General features: G+C 42.4%; 1 protein-coding gene across 5 annotated transcripts in view; it reads left to right on the forward strand.

Annotated features, from left to right (window-relative positions):
- LOC136306243 (aldo-keto reductase family 1 member C15-like) overlaps positions 1-7620 on the forward strand; it is a 48974-nt gene extending 41354 nt beyond the window's left edge. For 4 of the 5 annotated variants that reach the window (XM_066232631.1, XM_066232632.1, XM_066232630.1 and 1 more), the window contains 2 exons: positions 5831-5913; positions 7406-7620. In XM_066232631.1, the coding sequence (XP_066088728.1) occupies positions 5831-5913; positions 7406-7448 (126 nt within the window). In that variant the 3' untranslated portion in view covers positions 7449-7620. The remainder of the gene's footprint in view (positions 1-5830; positions 5914-7405) is intronic. The other variant, XM_066232634.1, reaches the window with a different exon arrangement.
- Positions 7621-21329: the final 13709 nt, after the last annotated feature.

Genomic DNA, 21329 nt, shown 5'->3' on the forward strand with positions numbered 1-21329 from the left:
AAATTTGGTTTTATTGTGTTCTTCTTGGAGCTTTTACTTGTGGCTTTTTTTTTTTTTTTTTGTTCTTTGTATCTGATTGGAGAACCCCCTTTAGTAATTATTGGAGTGGGAGTTTTTTGATAATAAATTTTCTCATCTTTTCTGTATCTGTGAATGTTTTTATTTCTCCTTCATTTTTAAAGGATAGCTTTGATGGGTATAGTATTCGTGGCTGAAAGTTCCTCTCTTTCAGGACTTTAAATATCGGGGTCCACTGTCTTCTAGCTTGTAGAGTTTCTGCTGAGAAATCTGATGATAATCTAATGGGCCTTCCTTTACATGTTGTATTCTTCTTTTCCCTGGCTGCCTTGAGAATTTTTTCTTTGCTGTTGTTTTGTGCCAATTTCATTATGATATGCCTTGGAGTAGGTTTGTTGGGGTTAAGAAAACTCGGAGTTCTGTTTGCTTCTTGAATTTGAGGCTTTAGTTCTTTCCACAGGCTTGGGAATTTCTCATCTATTATTTGTTTGAATATGTTCTCCATTCCATTTTCTCTCTTCTGCCTCTGATATACCTATTATTCTTATGTTATTCTTTTTGATGGAGTCAGATAATTCTTATAGGGCTATCTCATTATTTTTTTTAATTTTTGAGTCTCTTTCTTCTTCTCTTCGTTGTGCCTCAAGTTTCTTGTCTTCTATTTCACTAATCCTCTCTTCTATCTGGCCTGTTCTATTAGCCAAGCTTTTTACCTCGTTTTTCAGCTCGTGAACTGAGTTTTCATCTCTGTTTGATTTGTTTTTATAGTTTCTATTTCCTTGGAAATATATTCTTTGTGTTCATTGAATTGTTTTCTGAATTCCCTATATTGCCTTTCTGTGTCTTCTTGTATATCTTGGAGGATTTTTAGGATTTCTATCTTAAATTCTCTGTCATTTAGCTCCAAGGTTTCCAGTATATTAAATTTTTTCTCCGTAGATTTTTTCTCATCTAGCTGTGTTACCTCTCTTTCTTTTGTATCCATGATATTCGATTTTCTCTTCCTTAATGGCATCTGAGGTTGGTTTTTTTGATAGTATTAATGAGATTTAATAAAGAATGAAAAGTTGGCCCTGGCCAGTTGTCTCAGTGGTAGAGCGTTGGCCTGGCACGCGGGGGACCCGGGTTCGATTCCCGGCCAGGGCAGATAGGAGAAGCGCCCATTTGCTTCTCCACCCCTCTTCCTCTCTGTCTCTCTCTTCCCTTCCCACAGCCAAGGCTTCATGGGAGCAAAGATGGCCCGGGCGCTGGGGATGGCTCCTTGGCCTCTGCCCCAGGCACTAGAGTGGCTCTGGTCGTGGCAGAGCAACGCCCCGGAGGGGCAGAGCATCGCCCCCTGGTGGGCAGAGCGTCCCCCTGGTGGGCGTGCCGGGTGGATCCCAGTCAGGCACATGCAGGAGTCTGTCTGACTGTCTCTCTCCGTTTCCAGCTTCAGAAAAAAAAAAAGAATAAAAAGTTAAAAAATAAAAACTCGAAGTTTTTTTTTAAAAAATTAATAATGAAATAAAGAAAAATAAAATGAAATTAAAATTAAAAAAGGAAATTATTCTCCCCCCTCCTTTTTTCCTCTCCTCTCCTTTCTTTCTTGAGAAAATCTTGTAGTGAACTGTGAATTATATTGTACTAAATAGAACAAACAATGCTTGTAATGGAGGGCCTGAATTGGGGAGAAGTAATAAAGGGGCAAAAAAAAAAAAAGAAAAAAAAAGTGTATGGACCCACAAAAAGCAAATAAAAAAAAATTGGTTCAAGAATAAAATGATTTGCTTTTTGGTTTTGGTTGACTAAGAGTTATGATGAGAGGAATAAGAGGGAAACAGGAAAATGGGGGGACAAATTAAAAAATTACTATTGTATTTAGTGGAACAAGAACTTGATAAAAGGGGGAGCCAGGGATGGGAGCACTGCTAGTGTGTTAAAAAGGTGAAGTAAATACCTCCCAAAATGCCACAAACATAAGTTTGAGTCCCAGATAAGATATTGTTTATTATTGAGGTTTGAATGAGAGGAGATGTAAAGGAGAAAGGAAGAAACTAATATAGAGGGAGAAAAGAAAGAGAGAGAGAGAAAAAAAGAGGGAACCACTAAAGGAAGAAAAAAGAAAAAAGAAGAGAGAGAGAGAGATAGAGAGAAAGAGAGAGAGAGAGTTAAGGGTTTTGGAGTGCAACCCTCATAGAGAGAAAGGAAGAGGAAAGAAAAGATAATGGAAGATGTAACACTTATGGGTAGTGTAGTTCAAGGAGAGGAGAGAGTAAGACTGGCAGAGTTAACCAAATTGGAGGAGGAAAAAAAATATCAAGAATGAAGATAAGAGAAACAAACGAACAAATATAATAAAATGGGATAGGTTATAAAGTCTGCGTATTATTCTTGATTTTGAGAGGTTATCTTCTTGCTTTTCCTTTTCTCTCCCTCTTCCTGGTCGGTGACTCTGTACCCCGGGTTCTGCCCCTTTGGCACGCTCAGGTAGAGGTTTGCAGGTGATAAGTCTCTATGGCGATGTCATGTATTGTGCTTTAGTCTTGTTGGTAGTCGAGGCTCATTAGCATTTATAGGCTCCGCCAGTGAGAGAGTCCGTGTTCCTGGAGCCTTTCTCCTAGTCTTTCCTTCCTCAATTAGTAGCCTGATAATTCAGCTATGGTGTTGCTGCTGCCTCTGCCTGGATAGTAAGAGGCTCAAAGAGCTGGCAACTCCCCACTCTATTCCCACTCAGTGCAGGGCTCTGGGTAAGGCTCACTCCGTCAGAGCTGCTAGCATAGTCAGGCGGGGCTTCCGCCCACTCAAAGACCTCTGGCTCTGCCACTCTGTGGGATAACACAGGCGCACACTGCCGAGGCACTTGGAGGAATCTCTCACCCACAATCTGCACACACAGACCAGGATATCAGGCCAGCAGTCTCACACTCTGAGTGAAATGCCCACCCGCACGGAAAAATTTCAGGGTTGGAATTGACTCTCACTTTGTACCCGTGCGTGGCTTTTTCAAGGCGCTGAGGCGGCATGAGATTCCCGCCTTTGGCCCACACAAAAGCCCCTGACTCTGCCCCTCTCTGGGATAACACGTGTGGGCACTTCCGAGGCACTTGGAGGAAACTGTCGCTCACTATCTGTGAGCAGACCAGGATATCAGGCCAGCCGCCTCACCCTCTGAGTGAAACCCCCACCCACACAGAAAAGTTCCAGCATTGGAATTGGCTCTTGCTCCCTCCCTGTGCATGGCTTTCCCAGGTCGCTGGGTCGGTCCGAATATTCCGCTTTTGCCCACACAGAGGCCTCGACTCTGCCCCTCTGTGGGGTAACATGGGCGCCCACTCCCGAGGTGCTCAGAGGAATCTCTTGCTCACTCTCTGTGCACGCAGACCAGGACATCAGGCCAGCCGCTTCACCCTCTGAGTGAATCCTCCTCCCGCACGGAAAAGTTCCAGCGTTGGAATTAGCTCTAGCTCCCTCCCCGTGCGTGGCTTTTTCAGGGCGCTGGGGCGGCCTGGAGATTCCGCTTTCAGCCCACACAAAGGCCTCTGAATCTGCCTCTCTGTGGAGTAACATGGGCGCCCACTCCCGGGGCTTTGGAAGGAATCTCTCGCCCACTATCTGCGTGCGCCAACCCAGAGATCAGGGAAAATGGCTGCCCCACTTGTCTTTCTTTGTCTGGGTTTGGTGCGAGTGTTAGATTGTATTGCCCGGGTTGCCACAGGAACAGTTTATCCTCGGCTTGGATCTCCGTGCCACAGCCTGGTTCAGCCGTTTGTGCCGCGGCCTGGATCTATTCACCCCCTTTGCCTACCTTAGTTTCTATATTCTCAGTTCCCAGTGAAAGCCACCCTGTTTAGGTTAGTGAGGAAGGTGGAGCATTTCTTATTCCCTATTTCCTTTGGGGTTTGATTATATATTTAGCCAATTTTTTGTTCGACCATACCTTGGGTGTATTGCGAAACATCTGGAGGCTCCAAGGATAGGTTTTTCTGTTTCTGGTTGAAGATCTTGTTGAGTTTTGGGAGAGATTTATCAGTATCGCTTCCTTCCGCACCATTATTCTGACGTCATCTCTCCTTCTTAAACTAAACTTCTTTCTTTGTCTGTGTGCTCTGTAGACAGTGAGATCCTAAATGCCATGACTCCCTCTGGGTCATCTTTTAGCACCTTTTTCCTAGCAAACTCCTGGCAGGTAGGAAGCTGCATGTAAGTTTATAAACTGACAAATGAATGAATAAAAATGTTTCCTAAAATCTTCCTCATGTATCTTCTAATCCCTTAGGTCAATCAGTGATTTTCCCTTATTTTGTTGTGAACCTCATGAGAAACTGTGTGTACTCTATCCCATTTTGAAATAACAGCTAACAGTTTCATCATGAGTATAATATTTGCATGACATAACATTTAAAGCACATTATTTATCATGTGCTTACTGGAAAATATTGAAGGTGTAGGTTTTATTCATTCAATTTATGGAAATCTCTAAATCTCTAATCTAAATCTCATTGTGAAGCCAATCAAAAAATCCATTTTTATTTTGTTTTATTATTAGTTTTTAGTTCAACTCAACACATTAATATATATCTCCATGACAACCAAGTTACTTTTGGGTTATATTATTAAGATGAATAAAAGATGGAGCGATAGACGTTTGATAGATAATTAGATAGATATAGATAGATAGAGACACTGAGTTTTCTATAAAATTTTCCCCTCGATGAAGTAATGTGCTTCCTGCTTTAATATTTTTTATCAAAGATTAGTCTTCTTTGCTATTAATTCATTTTTTTATTAGGGAAGATTTAATTTGTATCATGAAATAAAAACAAATCTGGGCTTAAGTAAGAGAGACTTTATCCAGAAGAAAGAACTTTCTGAATGTTGAATCTATAAGTATCTTGTAGATGAATCAGAAAGATTTTTTCATAGGGGAGTAAACATGATAGGGAGGGAGTGAGCAGGCATGTGGGTGGTTGAATATTTGATCAGCGAATGCTTTTCTAGAGGTCAACAGCTTCTTGTTGAGGCCTTCACTGGGGGTTGCTCTTCCTTCCAAACTTGCTTGTGTTCAAGGCCGCGTCTAATTTTAGGAAGTGTATGGGGGAGGAAAAACCAGACTCAAGTTTGGTCCAGTCGGCAGGTATTTTACCCAGAATAACCAACTATCTCTTTATTTTAAAAAATAGTAAAAAAGTTTTCTTTTTCTTTTTCTGTTGTAAACAATTCACATAAAAAGATTTGTATTCAATGAGTTACAAAAGTCTTTCTTTTGTGATGTGGAGCTGAGAAGAAGAGGGAATGGGAAGGGAGGAGTGGAGAACCCAGGAGGAGAGTTCTCAGGCCTGTACACCCGGAAGAGATGACAGGGACACTCCCCCGTGCTCCCCTGTCTCTGTCCAGCCAGAAAGTTCTCAGTTCCAAGGTGGAGGCTAGCTGCCTTGGGGAGAGTTTTTTTTTTAATAAATTTTTATTAATTTAATGAGGTGACATAAAAAAATCAGGGTACACATGTTCAAAGAAAAGATACCCAGGTTATCTTGTCATTAAATTATGTTGCATACCCATCACCCAAAGTTAGATTGTCCTTCGTCACCTTTTCTAGTTTTCTTTGTGCCACCCACACCCCGTAACCACCACACTCTTGTCCATGTCTCTTAGTCTCATTTTTATGTCCCACCAATGTATGGAATCATGCAGTTCTTGTTTTTTTCTGATTTACTTATTTCACTCCATATAATGTTATCAGGATCCCACCATTTTTTTGTAAATGATCCCATGTCATCATTTCTTATGCCTGAGTAGTATTCCATAGTGTATATGACTCTTTCCTTCCTTTCAGGTTTTTGACTTTGAATTGACTCCAGAAGACATGAAAGTCATTGACGGCCTCAACAAAAATTACCGATATATTAAATTTGCATTGTAAGTGATTTGTAGGTTGTTTCCCCAGGTTGTTTTCTGTAGCAGGCAGATTAGCAGGGGTACTTGGTTTTTTTCAAATCAGAGAAACAGGGTTTATTTCAGGTGTAGAAAAACAAGAGCTTTCTGGAGACATGAAAAAAGAAGTTTAGTCTAGGATCAATTTCTCACCCAACAGATGTGTGAATAGGGCCCAGGAGAGACTATAGGTAAATGGCCAAAGTTTTTGCCATGATGAATTCCTAGCTATTATGCTCTCAATTCTGTGCCTGCTATGCCTTCACCCAGCTGTGACTTACCCACTTGACACAGAAGGCACTGTTCCTATGGCCCACTGTACTTTCTGGGGTGCTAATCTAAAAATAAAAGCCCATTCAAAGTAAGAAACAACAGTCATCTATTGAGATCATTAAGAGTAGCTATTTGGGAATCAGTAATATAGGCAGAAGCCCAAATAATATTTGGATTGGGAGACAAAGGCAATGAGTGTTTGTGAGGAAGGGAAGAGGAACAATAATTACATCCAGAGAAGGAAGGAATTGAAGTTAATTCTAAACAATGTTTTTAATTTTCAATCTAGTGGTGATCAGTCCACTACTCATAATAACTGCTTTGTTCTTGTCCTAGAAAACAGTTCCTTGCGATACAGTGTTGTTGAGGACCAGCCCGTAGGACATTTTGCCCTTTTTAACATTTCAGGAAAAAAAATATGATTATATTGATGACCATGTAATAATGAATCTAGCCTGAACTCTATTCATTTGTGTATTAACACAGTTGTAAAATGTAACGTTAATATTTTTTATGGAGGAGGGGCCCATGAAGGCAAGTGTGGGAAAGTCATAATGTGCACCCGCTTCCACCTCCTCCTGGCGGGGCCAGTGGCATTTTTCCTTAACTGCATATTCCTTTCCTAAGTCACCGTCCCTGTCTTCCAGATGTATCTCTCCGCTGGCATTTTATCCTTATCAGTAACTCCATTTCCTCAGTTATGTAATTTGACCAAACTGAAGTATAAACGAATCTTGAAATTAATTGAGCCTAGTGACTCCAGCAGCGTATACCAACTTAGTTTCTGAAAGCAGTAATTACAGTTGGCATGTATGGTCATGTCGGCAAACATCTCAACTCCTCCAGAGAATAGAAGTTCTTTAAGGGAGGGAGCCTGAATTATTAAATGAATTTGTTGAAAAGAGCAGCAAAGTCTTCACTATTAGCATTCTGATGATCCAGGGACAAAAATGACACATGGGCCAAAATAACCACCACCTTTTAGCTGTAGCACTTACATCCTCTGGCTAACTGTGATCTACTGCACGCGAGTGTGGGAATCGGGCACATACACCAAGAGCTGCATGTCTGCGTGTTGAGGTAGAAGGATGGGTGTGGTTGGAACCTGAAGAGTTTTTTGCCCATCCTGACTGCATCCACAGAAACCCTCCCTTTGACAGCCTGGGACCGAGTTAGCAAATGAATATCTCTCTTTCTCTTTCAGTGCTGCTGATCACCCTTATTACCCATTTTCTGAAGAATATTGACCATCAGCTATCCTCCATGAGTTCCACCAGCATCTCTTGTTTCTAAGGGTACGGATAGGATTCCTGCACTTGGTGGAAGTGATTAAAAGCAGTTCTGTAGTTCCAGGCACCTTGCCCTATTTCTTTTGAAAATATTTTTTTAAATGTAATAATAAATACTTCCAAATGAAAATGGTTGTTTTCCTGATAATTAAAATTTATAATACATACAAATTACAGAAAATTTGGATAATAAAAAGTAAAAGAGAATAAATATAATGTATACTTAGTCTATTTAAACATTCTGAAATATTGTTTAAAAATTTCAATATTATATTTTACTGTTGTAAAGCAGTGCATCTTATTAATTTATTCACTTTAATAATCATCTCCCTAGATTTTGGCATTTTGATTAGATCTTACATATTTTGCCATTTATTTATTTACTCATTCAACATACCTTCAATGAAAGTTTTTTTATCTGCCAGACATTGTTTTATTAATAAATAAAATAGGAGGAATTAAATTCAAATAAGAAATGTTTTGAGGTTACAGTCCAGTAAGGAAGACTATGAAGGAGACAAAAGGTGTTTGGCTGTTTGAACTGAGGAGTGCCCATTGGAGATAAGTCTGCATAGGCTCTCAGGGTTTTGTACACTTGATAAGCAGAGACACTGCTTTTTTTCAAGAAGTTTGTATAGCCTCAGATTAGAGACCAAGTGGCTCCCCTCAGAGGAAGTAAGGCACTGTTCAGTAATATGAAGAAAATACTGCCTGCCGGAGAAAGGTAGTATGTTTAATGCTCACTGTCATGGATCCAGGCTCCCTAGACCCAGGTTGTCTCCTGTAACTCAACCCACTGCCTCTTCAGTTATCTTCAGGGCCTCTTCACTTAACCTCTGTAGAAATGGGGGCTCAAGGAACTAGCCCAGCTTACCTTATTGTGGGAAATAATTTCACTGTATGCATACATCAAACCATCACATATACTCTAAACTCACACAGTGTTATATGTCAACTAACATGTATCTCAACAGAGGTGGAAAAAAGTGCTGTTACTTGGCTACAGCTATTGTGAGTAATAAACTGCCTTCTACCAGCACCCATGAAATCATGCATGTTCATTTATTAGCTTGTGAGTCAGGTCAGAATTTTATGTTTTTATTTTTACATAAAAACATATTTTTATTTTATGTTTATTTGTTTTGTATTTTTCTGAAGTTGGAAATGGGGAGGCAGTCAGACCAACTCCTGCATGCGCCTGACCGGGATGCACCCAGCATGCCCACCAGAGGATGTTGCTCTGCCCATCTGGGGTGCGCTCTGTTGTGAACAGAATCATTCCAGAGCCTGAGGCAGAGGCCATAGAGCCTTCCTCAGCGCCCGGGCCAACTTTACTCCAATGGAGGCTTAGCTGCGGGAGGGGAAGAGAGAAACAGAGAGGAAGGAGAGGGGGAGGGGTGGAGAAGCAGATGGGCACCTCCCCTGTGTACCCTGGCCAGAAATCGAATCCGGGACTCCTGCACTCCAGGCTAACACTAGAATCTTATGTTTTTCATGATCCTTGACAGTGATGTGAAGAAAATAAAGCTGAAGAGGAGAATAAGTAATGGTGAGGGTGGGACTGTTAGGTGCTATTATGAGATAATTTGAAACAATTTCACTGTGAAAATGACTATGGTCAAAAATTTAGGCAAGAGAATGAGCTATATTGATATGTAGGAAAGTAATCATGGACATGGAACAGATAGGCTAAGGCAAGAAGTAAGTGTTCCTGCCTGGTCTGTGGTGGTGCAGTGTATAAAGTATCAGGAGCCTAAGGTTGCTGGTTCAGAACCCTAGGTTTCCTGGTGAAGGCATATATGTTGAGAAATCAATGAACAACTAAAGCAAAGCTACTATGAATTGATACTTTTTGCTCTACCCCACTCTCTCTGTAACATCAATAAAATTTTTTTTTTAAAAAAGAAGTGTTTCTATACTATTTATGTGACAGCAATTAGGCCAATGTGGGCAGCAGAGTTTAGGGGGCAAGAGAGGTAGAAGTAGGAGATAAGGTCCAGATGATCAATGGGGGACTCTATCATGTAGCTTTTGAAAAAAGCTTTATTCTGAGAGAAATGAAGAATGATATTATAATTTCTAAGCAGAGTAGTTGTGCCAGCTGATCTATTGTTTAAAAGATTTTATTTATTGATTTTTGATAAAGGATAGAGAGAGAAATAGGGAAAAGAATGAGAAACATCAACTCAGAGTGGTTGCTTCTCCTATGTGCCTTGACTGGGCAAGCCCGAGGTTTTGAAATGGGTCACTCTGGTATTATGTTTCTATGTATAATTGTTTCTGCAATGAAATCTTAAATTTATCACATTTCACATTGATCACTTCTCTTACTCTGTGGTTTTTCCTACATCTTGGTCTATTAAGTTCTTGATTCCTGAAGAATTATAGTCAACCCTGGTAAGGCTAGCTCAGTTGGTTAGAGCATTTTTCCAATACACCCAGGCTGCAGGTTCAATCCCCAATCAAGACACATATAGAAGTCAACCAGTGAATGCACAGAATAAGTAGAACAATAAATGGATGTTTCTCTCTCTCTACTTTCTTCTCTCTCTAAAATCGATACATTTAGAAAAAATATTGAAGTCAGTGAGATTCTCCTTTAGTTCCCAGAGAGTTTATTTGTTTAGATTAGTTTATGTTATAAGTTAAATAAAAGTTTATCATCCTCTTCACATTTCTTCTTTAAACAGATTTGCTGCTGTGTTACTGAACTAAAGGGGTTCATTCATCTGCATGAATCAATGCCCAATCAAATGCAAATAAGAATTTGCAGCAAGTAAATGTTAATAATTAAGAAAATGGCCCCATGCTAGGAGTCAATGACACCATGCTCATGCTCAAAGACATGTCTCCCAGATGGCTTCTAAAGTATGGGTTATATAGGGAGAAGAAAATCATTAATTATGGTGGAGATAAGATTAATGTCTTTATTAATTGGTGGGCACTAAGGTAGGGTATAGTTGATTCTTACATCTGGTGGTGACATCAGTCAGCCACATAGTTGCTCTTTCTGGTTGTACAAGGGTGTGGTTGGTGGAGTAGTTCACTGTTTAACTAGAACACAACTGAATCTTAGATGTTATTTCTAGTTGATGGAAACATTGTCTCTATGTTCAACAGACCCAGGGCTTTGCTCTTAAGATTATATGATGCTTACCAGAATTTCACCATCCTGAGTGTTTGACTATTAAGTGGATGTGCAAGGGATAAGGAGATGGGTGTCAGGTTGTTGGATGAAGTCAGTTTGGATCAAAAGGAAAGAAAAGAGAAAGCATTATACAGTGTGTCCGTAAAGTCATGGTGCACTTTTGACCAGTCACAGGAAAGCAACAAAAGATGATAGAAATGTAAAATCTGCACCAAATAAAAGGAAAACCCTCCCAGTTTCTGTAGAATGATGTGGCAGCATGTGCGCATGCGCAGATGATGATGTAACATTTTGTATACAGCAGAGAGCTCACGGCCATGCCAGTCGAGATGTGGACGGTACAGAGAAAAGTTCAGTGTGTTCTGTGGCTTGCTAAATTCGAATCTGTGACCAAAGTGCAATCTGAATATCGGCGTGTTTATAACAAAGTGCCACCACATAGGAATAACATTACTTGGAGGGATAAGCAGTTGAAGGAAACCGGGAGTTTGGTGGAGAAACCAAACCATTCTGGTAGGCCATCAGTCAGTGACGAGTCTGTAGAGGCTATACGGGATAGCTACCTAAGGAGCCCTAAAAAATCTGTACATGAGCCCACATCAAACTGCACTGAGTAGGTATGAAACTGGGAGAGTTTTCCTTTTATTTGGTGCAGATTTTACATTTCTATCTCTTGTAGTTTTCCTGTGACAGTCAAAAGTGCACCAAGACTTCACGGACACTCTGTATTAAATAAATGAAGTTTTTGTGCAGTTAGACTGGGTGAGGCCTCCTGGGGTTTTCACTTCTTAGTCTGTCCTTTTACCAATCATGTCAGACAAATGTCTCTACAACGCAGATAATTGCTCGGCCTTTATTTATATGGATCCTTTAACTTAAAGCTGAGACCCACACCTACCAGAGATTCTTACTCATGTGCTCTTTAGGAAAGCTTACAGATCACTATGTGCTTTTGTTTTCTCTCTCTCTCTCTCTCTCTCTCTCTCTCTCTCTCTCTCTCTCTCTTTTTAATTTTAGTGAGAGGAGGAGAAGCAGACAGACAGATTCCTGATCAGGACCCACCTGGCAAGCCCACTAGGGGGCTATATTCTGCCCATCTGGGGCCTTTGCTCGTTTGCTCAGCAACAGTCATTTTTTTAGCACCTGAGGTGAAGGCCACAAAGCGATCCTCAGTGCCTGAGGCTTATTTGCTTGAACTGAGCAGCTGTGCAAGGGGAAGAGAGAGAGAGAGAGAGAGAGAGAGAGAGAGAGAGGAGGGAAAGGGCTGGAGAAGCAGATGGTTGTTTCTCCTTGTGCGCTAACTAGGAATCAAAGCTGGGATATCCACCCACCGGGCAACAACAAATCACTATGTTTTTTAAAAAAAATTTTTTTTAAATTAATTAATTAATTTATTTTTTACAGAGACAGAGAGTGAGTCAGAGAGAGGGATAGACAGGGACAGACAGTCAGGAACAGAGAGAGATGAGAAGAATCAATTATTAGTTTTTCATTGTACATTGCAACACCTTAGTTGTTCATTGATTGCTTTCTCATATATGCCTTGACCACGGGCCTTCAGCAGACCCAGTAACCCCTTGCTGGAGCCAGCGACCTTGGGTTCAAGCTGGTGGGCTTTTCCTTAAACCAGATGAGCCCGCACTCAAGCTGGCAACCTCGGGGTCTCGAACCCAGGTCCTCTGCTTCCCAGTTCTACACTCTATTCACTGCGCCACCACCTGGTCAGGCACTATGTTTTAAGTGCTCATTAAGTAGTACTGAGTAAGGCCGAAGTTGGAAAACCCTAATCAAGACTGTCTTGTGCCATTAGAAGAATGTGTTGTGACATTAAAAGAATGGCAGAATGAGAGATCCACTTGATTTCTCCTCTTGAAGTTTTAACTATTTAAACATCTATAATTCAACAACAAATTTTCTGATCAGTTTAGAAACATGTTTGAGAAATCTGCACATTGAAACATCTGATGATGGGCAAGTGAACGTGAACTGGGGATGTGGGAAGAGAGAAGAGCTGAGACTAGACAAAGACACAACCTGAAGCTTGTAGTTCACAATGCCAAGCTCAGTGTAGTGCTCAACCCATAGAGGGGAGAAATCAGGTTCCCATGGCACTCTCTTCTGCAAGGAGGAGCAAGGAGATTCAGAGAGCATTCTTGCAGGAGTAGACACTATGAGCTGCAGCTGAGTCCAGAAACCTGGTCAGAAACAAAGCACAGTGGTGCAACCACAGTTGTCTGTCAATTCACATTTCAGACAGAAAAACAAAGCCATGGAACCTGGTCATTTATCCTTTATCTCCCTGAGGAAGCCTAAAAAGAAACTGTAGCAGTAAGTGTTAGGTTGCAGAGAACTTTTTCTGTAAAAGAGAGAACTAGTACTATTGAAACGCATTTTCCCTGAGCAACAGGTGCACTCTACAGCTAATGCCAGTGTTGGGTGAGGACACACAGAAGATGCCTCAGAGGTCTGCAACCAATAGTACTACAAGAGCAGAGAAACAAAAGAAGCAACCAGATTCTTCTACTTCACCCCATCCTCACATATCACAGCTGCACTTCTGACAAGGTCTGGCAGCAGGAAAAAGCAGTGGGATTTCATAACTTTGGAAGCCTATTGTCAACACATTCTGCTCTAGGGTTGATCCACTGAGTCTGAGGTACAAGGACATAGAGGAGACACCCACCTTCACTGGGAACACATCGAATTTAACATCACCCCTGAGAGATCTGGAAATTTGGAGCATGCAAGAAAGCTGAAAAGCTTGTGAGCAGTGCCCCCTACTGGAAAACAATAGAAGAACTTATCAATGTATTAGAAAAGTGCCATTCATACATAAATGTCCAGACAGAGAAAGAATCCATCAACTGCCATGAATAACCAAGGTAACAAAGTAACTCAGGAAAAAAATTTAAAGTCTCAATATAATAAACTTAAAGACATAGAAATATGTGATATAAATGACAGAGAATTCAGCAGTTCTGACAAAACTCAACCAGATGGGAGAAAACTCAGACAGTCACTTTAACATGCTCAGGAGGAAAGTCAATTAAAAATATGAGTACTTTACCAAGGATGTTGAAACTCTAAAATACGAAATAGAAATTCTGGAGATGAAGAATTCGAAAAAGAGATAAAGAGCCAACTGGCAGGCAGAGAAACTAGAGCTGACCAGACGGAGGAAATAATTAGCAGTATTGAGGATAGAAATCTAGAAAGGATGCAGAGGGAACAAGAGATAGAGTTGAGTTTTTTAAAAAAGTGAAAGAATTTTATAGGAACAATCAGATTTTGCCAAAAAGGATTATACAAAATAATGGACATACCAGAAGAAGAAGAGTGAGAGAAAAGAATGGAGAGCTTATTCAAACAAATGATAAACAAGGACTCCCACACGTATGGAAAGAGCTGGACCTTCTAGTCTAGTGATTTTCAAGAGTTTTATCTCAGGGCACATATAAACTAATTCCTAAAATTTTTGCACAGCAAAAATTATATTTTGCTGATCTGAAAAATATAAGTATCATTTTGATCATTCACAGTGGATGTCTACTGTATTGGTTGTTGTTATTTTTTATTTGACAGTCTCAAAGAAAAGAGGTCAATGATCCTGACTAAATAGGATCACTTTCCTGCGGAAAAGGTGGGTGCTTCTCCCTTTCACAGTACACCTCCTAGCTGTGTGTTGTGGGATTGTCACTCCAGCTCTCTGAGCCTCAGTTTGCCCATGTGAAAACCAGGGTGCTATGAGGACCTAGCTCAGAGGGTTATTGTCAGGACTAAATGGAATAAGCCATGGAGAGTGCTGACCCTGTTCTTCGCTCTGTGGAAAGGGCTGCTGAGTGCTGTGGTTATTTTTTATTTTCTCTTCCCTATGAAGAAGCTCTCTGCCTCCAGCCTCAATTATTCTGTGGCCTTAGGAAAAGCTGTTTCCCATTTGAAAGGAGGTTCCACATTCTATCTGGGCAGTCCCCTGTCCTGGGTGTAGCCAGAGCAGGGACCCCTGGAGGCTTGTTGAGATACCTGAAAAGATTCAATCTGTCAAAAATAGATATAGTCAGTGCCTACTGCAGGTGGGTCCTTTCCTAGATCCTTCACATAGTTTATTGAATGGAGCAGACCAAAATTTCTACCTTCTTGACTTCATGCCAGCTGGCACATCGACCACTTCCACTAGACATCATAGCAGGTAGAGGACACAAGACATTTGATGTGACAGTTTCCTGGCCTCCTCTAGATATGGCTTCCTCTGCCCTCATTGTCAGAAGGATGACAGACGTCAGGAACAACTAAAGAGTGAGTGGGCTCTGAGTCAAGAGAGAGGCTCCTTTTGGGGGACATTTGGGGCTGAGACCAATGGGGGTCAGCATTTGGAGGATGTGGACATTATCATCCTAAAGCAGTTGATGGCTTACGTGCAGCTCAGCACTCACTTCATCTACCTTAACTGATTTTGAGGCATACAATGGTTTTTAGTACTCTTCTAAAAAAATCATAGATTGATTGGTGTGTGTGTGTGTGTGTGTGTGTGTGTGTGTGTGTGAGAGAGAGAGAGAGAGAGAGAGAGAGATATCAATTTGTTGTCCTACTTATTTATGCACTCATTGGTTGATTCTTGTATATGCCCTGACCACGGATCCAACCCACAACCTTGACATATAGGGATGATGCTTTAACCAAGTGAGCTAACTGGCCAGGGTTTAGTATTCTCTTAATAATCTTTGTTTTCTTTATGTAGAGTCATTAATAATGTCTCATTGTCATTTCTGATTTTAATAATTTGCAACTTCTTGTTTTGTTTTAGTTAATCTAGCTAAATATCTGTCAATTTTGTACATCTTTCTAAGAAGGAACTTCTGTTTGAATTGCTTTTCTTGAATGTTCTAATCCTGTTTCTTTCCTTCCTTCTGCTAAGTTCAGGTTTACTATCTTTTTTTTTTCTCTAGCTCACGAAGGACATCTTCTCACCAGCCCCTCTAGGGTCTTGGCTGTCCTACAGGTAAGACCTTGCAGACTGGAGTAGACCGGGTTACCAGAGCATATTCTGCCTCGGCTGCCTGCCCAGGACAACCTTAGATTCCTCCTTTGTCCTGAAATTCTCTTGCTGTTGAAAATATACATGTTGTCATAAACAAGAAACCAGTTTGTCCACAGCTGAACTGACCTTGCAGAGACCACTCAGTGACCTGGGTGCCCTCTGTCCTCTGGGACCCAAAAGTCTATCCTACTTGTGCCAAGGAATGCTGCATGGGCATGGAGCCCGGCCCACCACCTATCATTGGCCTCTGAGTACTTCCCCAGTGTCTTACTGAAGGTGGGTAACTGCCACCTGTGCCCAAGGCACCCTGAGGTAACCACTCACCCAGTGGGTGTGAACACTGCACAGCCAGCCCTTCCATTCAGCCACAAGAGCCCCAGAGGAGAGCCCAGGACCAGAAGCAGCTCCAAGTCCATTGCAAGCACAGTCCTCCCTCACAGAGAGGACCTGCTGGTGTGTTCAGTGAGCACTCAGAGGCTCCTCCAGCTCTGAAGTGAAGGTCAACATGAGCTTTTTCTTGGAGTTTCCTGAGGGCCAAGAAAAGGTGAGTGCCTTCCCCTTCTCCCTGTCAGCACTGCCACAGCACCTCCCTTCTCAGGTTGTGTTCTCCAATCTGCACCCACAAAAAAAGCCAAGAAGCCGCAGTTGCTAGAAGGCCCAGAAGTTGCACCCTGGCATGAGGTGCCCTCCAGAGTCCAGGACTGCTGCTGACATTACCATCCTCCACTGTTCTGGGAGTCGACTTCCTCCTAGTTTCCTCAGAACCACGATTACAGTTCAACTTCTGACATCATCTCCTGGTCAGCTTCCACTATGCCCTTGACTGACACACACAGACTCAGCATGATGCCCCCAAGGTCTGCAACCACAGCTCCTCACTGTTGTTTCATATCCAGCAGGTGGATGGTGCTGCTTCATCCCTGTCAGCCCGGAGGACAACAGCAACACAGACAAGAGCAACACAGACATGAGCCAGTAGGTCCTATGCTTGGACCCCTCTGGGTATAGAGAGCTCCTGAACAGGTACTTTGATGAGCAGCCAGTTCAGGCCCTTGCAGGCAGCATATCTAGTCCCGGGAGGCAGACAACTACCACAGCCCACCACTGCACACATGAGAACACTGGGGGAGCTCTCCTATCCTCCTCCCTGGGGAGCTCTTAGGAGATCCAGGCATTGGGGGGGGGTGGATAATGTGCTCCACTCAGCTCTCTTCAGCTCTAGGATGCTGAAAAGACTACCTGGATTGTGGTTCCTATCCAACCCCCACATGCTTGATTCCTTGTCTGGCATTCCGAGCCGTGTGGCCTGATCCTTTCGCACACCCTCAGTGTGCACCCCTCACCCCCAGTCCAGCCGCCCGAGAGCCTTCCTCACCTGCAAACCTACAAGCCCTGGTTGGCTTCAGCTCACTGCCTGCAGGGCCTCTCCCACTGCCCTCATCCAGGATGGAGTATCCTCCAAGGCTGGGCTCAGGGGCCATTTCCTTGGGCTTCTGTTAACAGTACACCCTTTGGGGTCAGATTGACCTGGGTCTGTGTCACAGCCCCGAGACAGACAAGCTCATATCCTGACTGCAGAACCCCAGTCCAGCTGGCCTTGGTCACTTGCAGCTAAGGGACCTTGAGCTTCGGTGCCACTTCACATCTATAAAATGGGCTGAACTCAGTGAGATGGGGGACTCCCTAATAACAGTAATTACCCCCAACACTCACTCTGCTGTCCTGTAGGGCCACCTCCCTCCAGGGATTCCTCCTGTCCCATTTCACCAGCCAGGGACAGGCTGGAACTCACGTCCTGGAGTCCTGCCAGAGAAATCAGGGAGGGAGGCAGAGAAGAGGGCGAAGGGTGGCCTGAGTTTCTTCCTGCCTGATCTCAGTGTCCACTGCTGCCCCCAGAACCCACTGACCCAGCCACGCATGGAGCTGGCACCGAGGGTACAGTCTGGGCATAAGCGCAGTGATGTGGAGGTGTAGTCCATGACTCACGTCCCCAGGTCTCTGGCCCACCTAGTGGGAGTGAGGTGGTGCAGTGGTTCCAGGGATCATGGGTCTCAGAGCCAGGCTGCTGGGGCCGAGCCCTGCTGGCCAGGCTGAGACCTGTTGGTACACTGTGCATGTCATGAAATGGCATCTCACATACACTCTGTGGCCCTGTCTGTGCCCTGCCATGGACATCGGCAGCTAAGGGCTGCTCTGCTTGGGAGTCCCCACGTGGAGAGAGGTTATGCACCTTCAAGTGTGCCTGGCCACCCCCACCTAGGAGCTGAGTCCGCACTGAGCTGGGCTCATGTGATTCCATGTGCAACTCTCATGAAACAATTAGAAAACTACAGCCAGGAGAGGTAGGGACTGGCCTAGGGCGGGAGGTGGCTGTCCCGATGGGAAGGGAGGATTCTCGCCTCCTGGTCCAGAACTAAAGCCTCCTGGGGGGTTGCTTTGGGCACGAGAGCCTCTAAAATCCTGGGACCCCCTTCCCACTCTTCCCATGTGGGATTGTTTCTTCCGGGCACCTCCACACAAACGTGCACGGGCCACCTGCACACATACACCCCTCCCTTCCCACCATGTATATGTTCAGTCTGCAGAGGCATTTTTGCAGTAGAGGAGAAACTTGGCCGTGTTACCTGTGCAGTGGAGCAGCAGGTAGAAGACATAAAAATATGTTGTGTGTTGTGAGGTTATTTTTACAATATATAAACAATTAGTTGAATTTTTAAAAATAGTTCATAAATTGAATTAATGTGAGAAAAATATTCTTATATTTCTTTAAGCAGGCCAAAATAGTAGGGATAATATATGTTTTTATACACATCATTTTAAAAGTAATTATTTTATTGTTGATTATGTAAAGACAGAGAAATTGGGCAAAGTAAATTAATACTTTACTGTTTAGAATGTGCTTCACCTAAGCTTGAAAAATACTGTGGGACTCTGTAGAGATGGATTTATTTATTTAGGATATACAACTAAGGAAAAATAATTGTATGAGAAACAATAGTTACCTATTCGTTGAGAATATTCATTCTAATATACAGTGCATTACTGCCAACTTGGGAACCCCATGGATGGAGACTTCCATTTGATTTTTCTGCCCATTAATGGTCATTTCTCAAAATGCAGACAATGCTGTATTGAGGTGAAACATTTGAAACTATTAAAATCCGGTGTGTGACTTACATTTTAAATTTTGCAGATTTGAAAAATAGACATTTTCCCACTTAGTTTCTTCATTTTATCTTTGCAACATAATCACTGTATCTCAATTACATATTCTCTTGAGATTAGACATAAAATTGAATTCTGGCATCGGTGCTTGAAACAGTAAAAGCTACAGTAATTTTCTATACATTTTTTATAGATAGTATAAAATTAAACCTTATAGTTACTGCACAAAGGGTGTTTGCAAATAAATATTTGAAACATTAAAAATGTACTATTTCCTGCTACTAAGTTCTTTATATACAGTATTTTTTATTTCTTACAATGACCCCATACACATTGTGAAGTATATACTATATTATTCAGATTTCATGAAATAAAGTAATACTAAGGGAGGCTAATAAAACTTAGGAAGTGGTACACCCCAGGCTTAAAACACTGAGTTTGTGTGCCTTAACTTTTATTTTTCTTTCTTTATTTTTATTTTTTTGTATTTTTCTGAAGCTGGAAACGGGGACAGTCAGACAGACTCCCGCATGTGCCCGACCAGGATCCACCTGGCATGCCCACCAGGGGGCGATGTTCTGCCCCTCTGGGGCGTCGACTAGAGCCACTCTAGCACCTGGGGCAGAGGCCAAGGAGCCATCCCCAGCGCCCAGGCCATCTTTGCTCCAATGGAGCCTTGGCTGTGGGAGGGGAAGAGAGAGACAGAGAGGAAGGAGGGGGCGGGGGTGGAGAAACAAATGGGCGCTTCTCCTGTGTGCCCTGGCGGGGAATCGAACCCAGGTTCCCTGCACGCCAGGCCGACGCTCTAAAGCTGAGCCAACCGGCCAGGGCCTTATTTTTCTTTAAAAAATCTATATAATTAAGTTTGAATTGATTTTAAGTTATTTTCAAGAACAATTTGGTATTGTATTTTAATGTTTCACATATAATTTAAGCAACATTTATATGTCACATTTTTTCATATGTTAACATATATTAGCCTCAAAGACCTAAGTTTCTTCTATAAAGTTCAAGAACCAGGTTTTAATTTAGAGGTGAAGTTTTAGAAAATGTAACAGCACTTTATTTTTCGAAGAATTTTAGGTGCAGAAACTAGAGCCCAGTGTCCCTTTCATGGTAGACAATAAACTGTTGAAGTTCTGAATTATAAAGCTGACTTTCCCCTGATTAAGAAGGAATTCTTCCTGCTTGATGGCTTCTGAGGTGAGTCATTGGTCTTCTTCTTCTTTCCTCTTTAGGTGAGAGGAGGGGAGATAGTGAGGACTCCCACATGCACCCTGACCAGGATCTACCCGGCTACCTGCTCTGGAGCCACCCTTGAACCAATCAGCCACTGACTATGGGATGGGAAGAGGGAGAGAAAGGGGAGGAGAGGGAGAAGCAGATGGTAGCTCCTCATGTGTGCCCAGACGGGGAACGTGCATAACTGGGCCGATGCTCTATCCAGCGAGCCACCGGCCAAGGCCAACATTGGTCTTCTGACTCAAACTAGAATTTACACCATTAGCTCTCCTGGTTCTCAGCACTTTGGACTCAGACTGAATGACGAATGACACCATTGGCTCTCCTGAGTCCCCAAATTTGACTGTGGATGTTGGGACTTATCAGCCACCAAAATCATGCGAGCCAATTTCTTATAATTAAAGTACACGTGCGCGCGCGCACACACACACACACACACACACACACACACAGTCTCGGTTCTCCTACTACTAATACAGATTTTTGTCTGGAGAATAGGGAGATTATACATGACATGCTCATGTGAGGTAAGTTCTCAAGAATGGGAAATGTATGTTATTTTTCCACTGTACATCCAGCACCTGTTCTGATTTCTGCTGCAGTGCACACTTCCCAAATTAAGCACATGTTTACTGGGGAGAAGTGTACTGATATCAAGAACTTGCTCTTATTCTTTTCCCATAGAAACTGGCAGGGAAAGAAAGAACCACATTCAGGAAATGAAGAAGCAGTCTTTTATTTATCAGGTACCTGGTGTGTATGAATAATGAAACATATCCTATGCTAGGTGAAGGTAGAGGTAAATACGTAATTCCTGCTCTCACAGACCACACACTTCTTAGGATGGCAAGTAAAATCTGTATGAATAAAATCCTAATTAACAGGATGGCTTCCATATTAGTCTTAAGTGGGTATGGATCCAATAAATGGAGCCTAGTAATATATGAATGCAAAGCTGATAGGACTGAAAAGAGAAAGAGATCCACAGAATTTCAATATGCTGAGATTTCAATATGCTGATCAGTAATTCATATTAACAAGCAGACAAGAAATCAGCAAGGAAGGGGAACAACTTCTCCCACCAAAGGGCATCACAAGATGTGCAGAATGCACATTTTTTTTCTGGAGCACCTGGAACACCCACCAAAACGGACTGAATTCTGGGCCGTAAAATGAGTTAGCATACGTTTAAAACGACTGAAATCCAACAACATTTGCTTCCCTTTTGGCCGCAAACCCCTCCTCTCTG

The sequence above is a fragment of the Saccopteryx bilineata genome, chromosome 5 (genome assembly GCF_036850765.1).
Source record: "Saccopteryx bilineata isolate mSacBil1 chromosome 5, mSacBil1_pri_phased_curated, whole genome shotgun sequence".
In the NCBI taxonomy this organism is placed as follows: Eukaryota; Metazoa; Chordata; class Mammalia; order Chiroptera; family Emballonuridae; genus Saccopteryx; species Saccopteryx bilineata.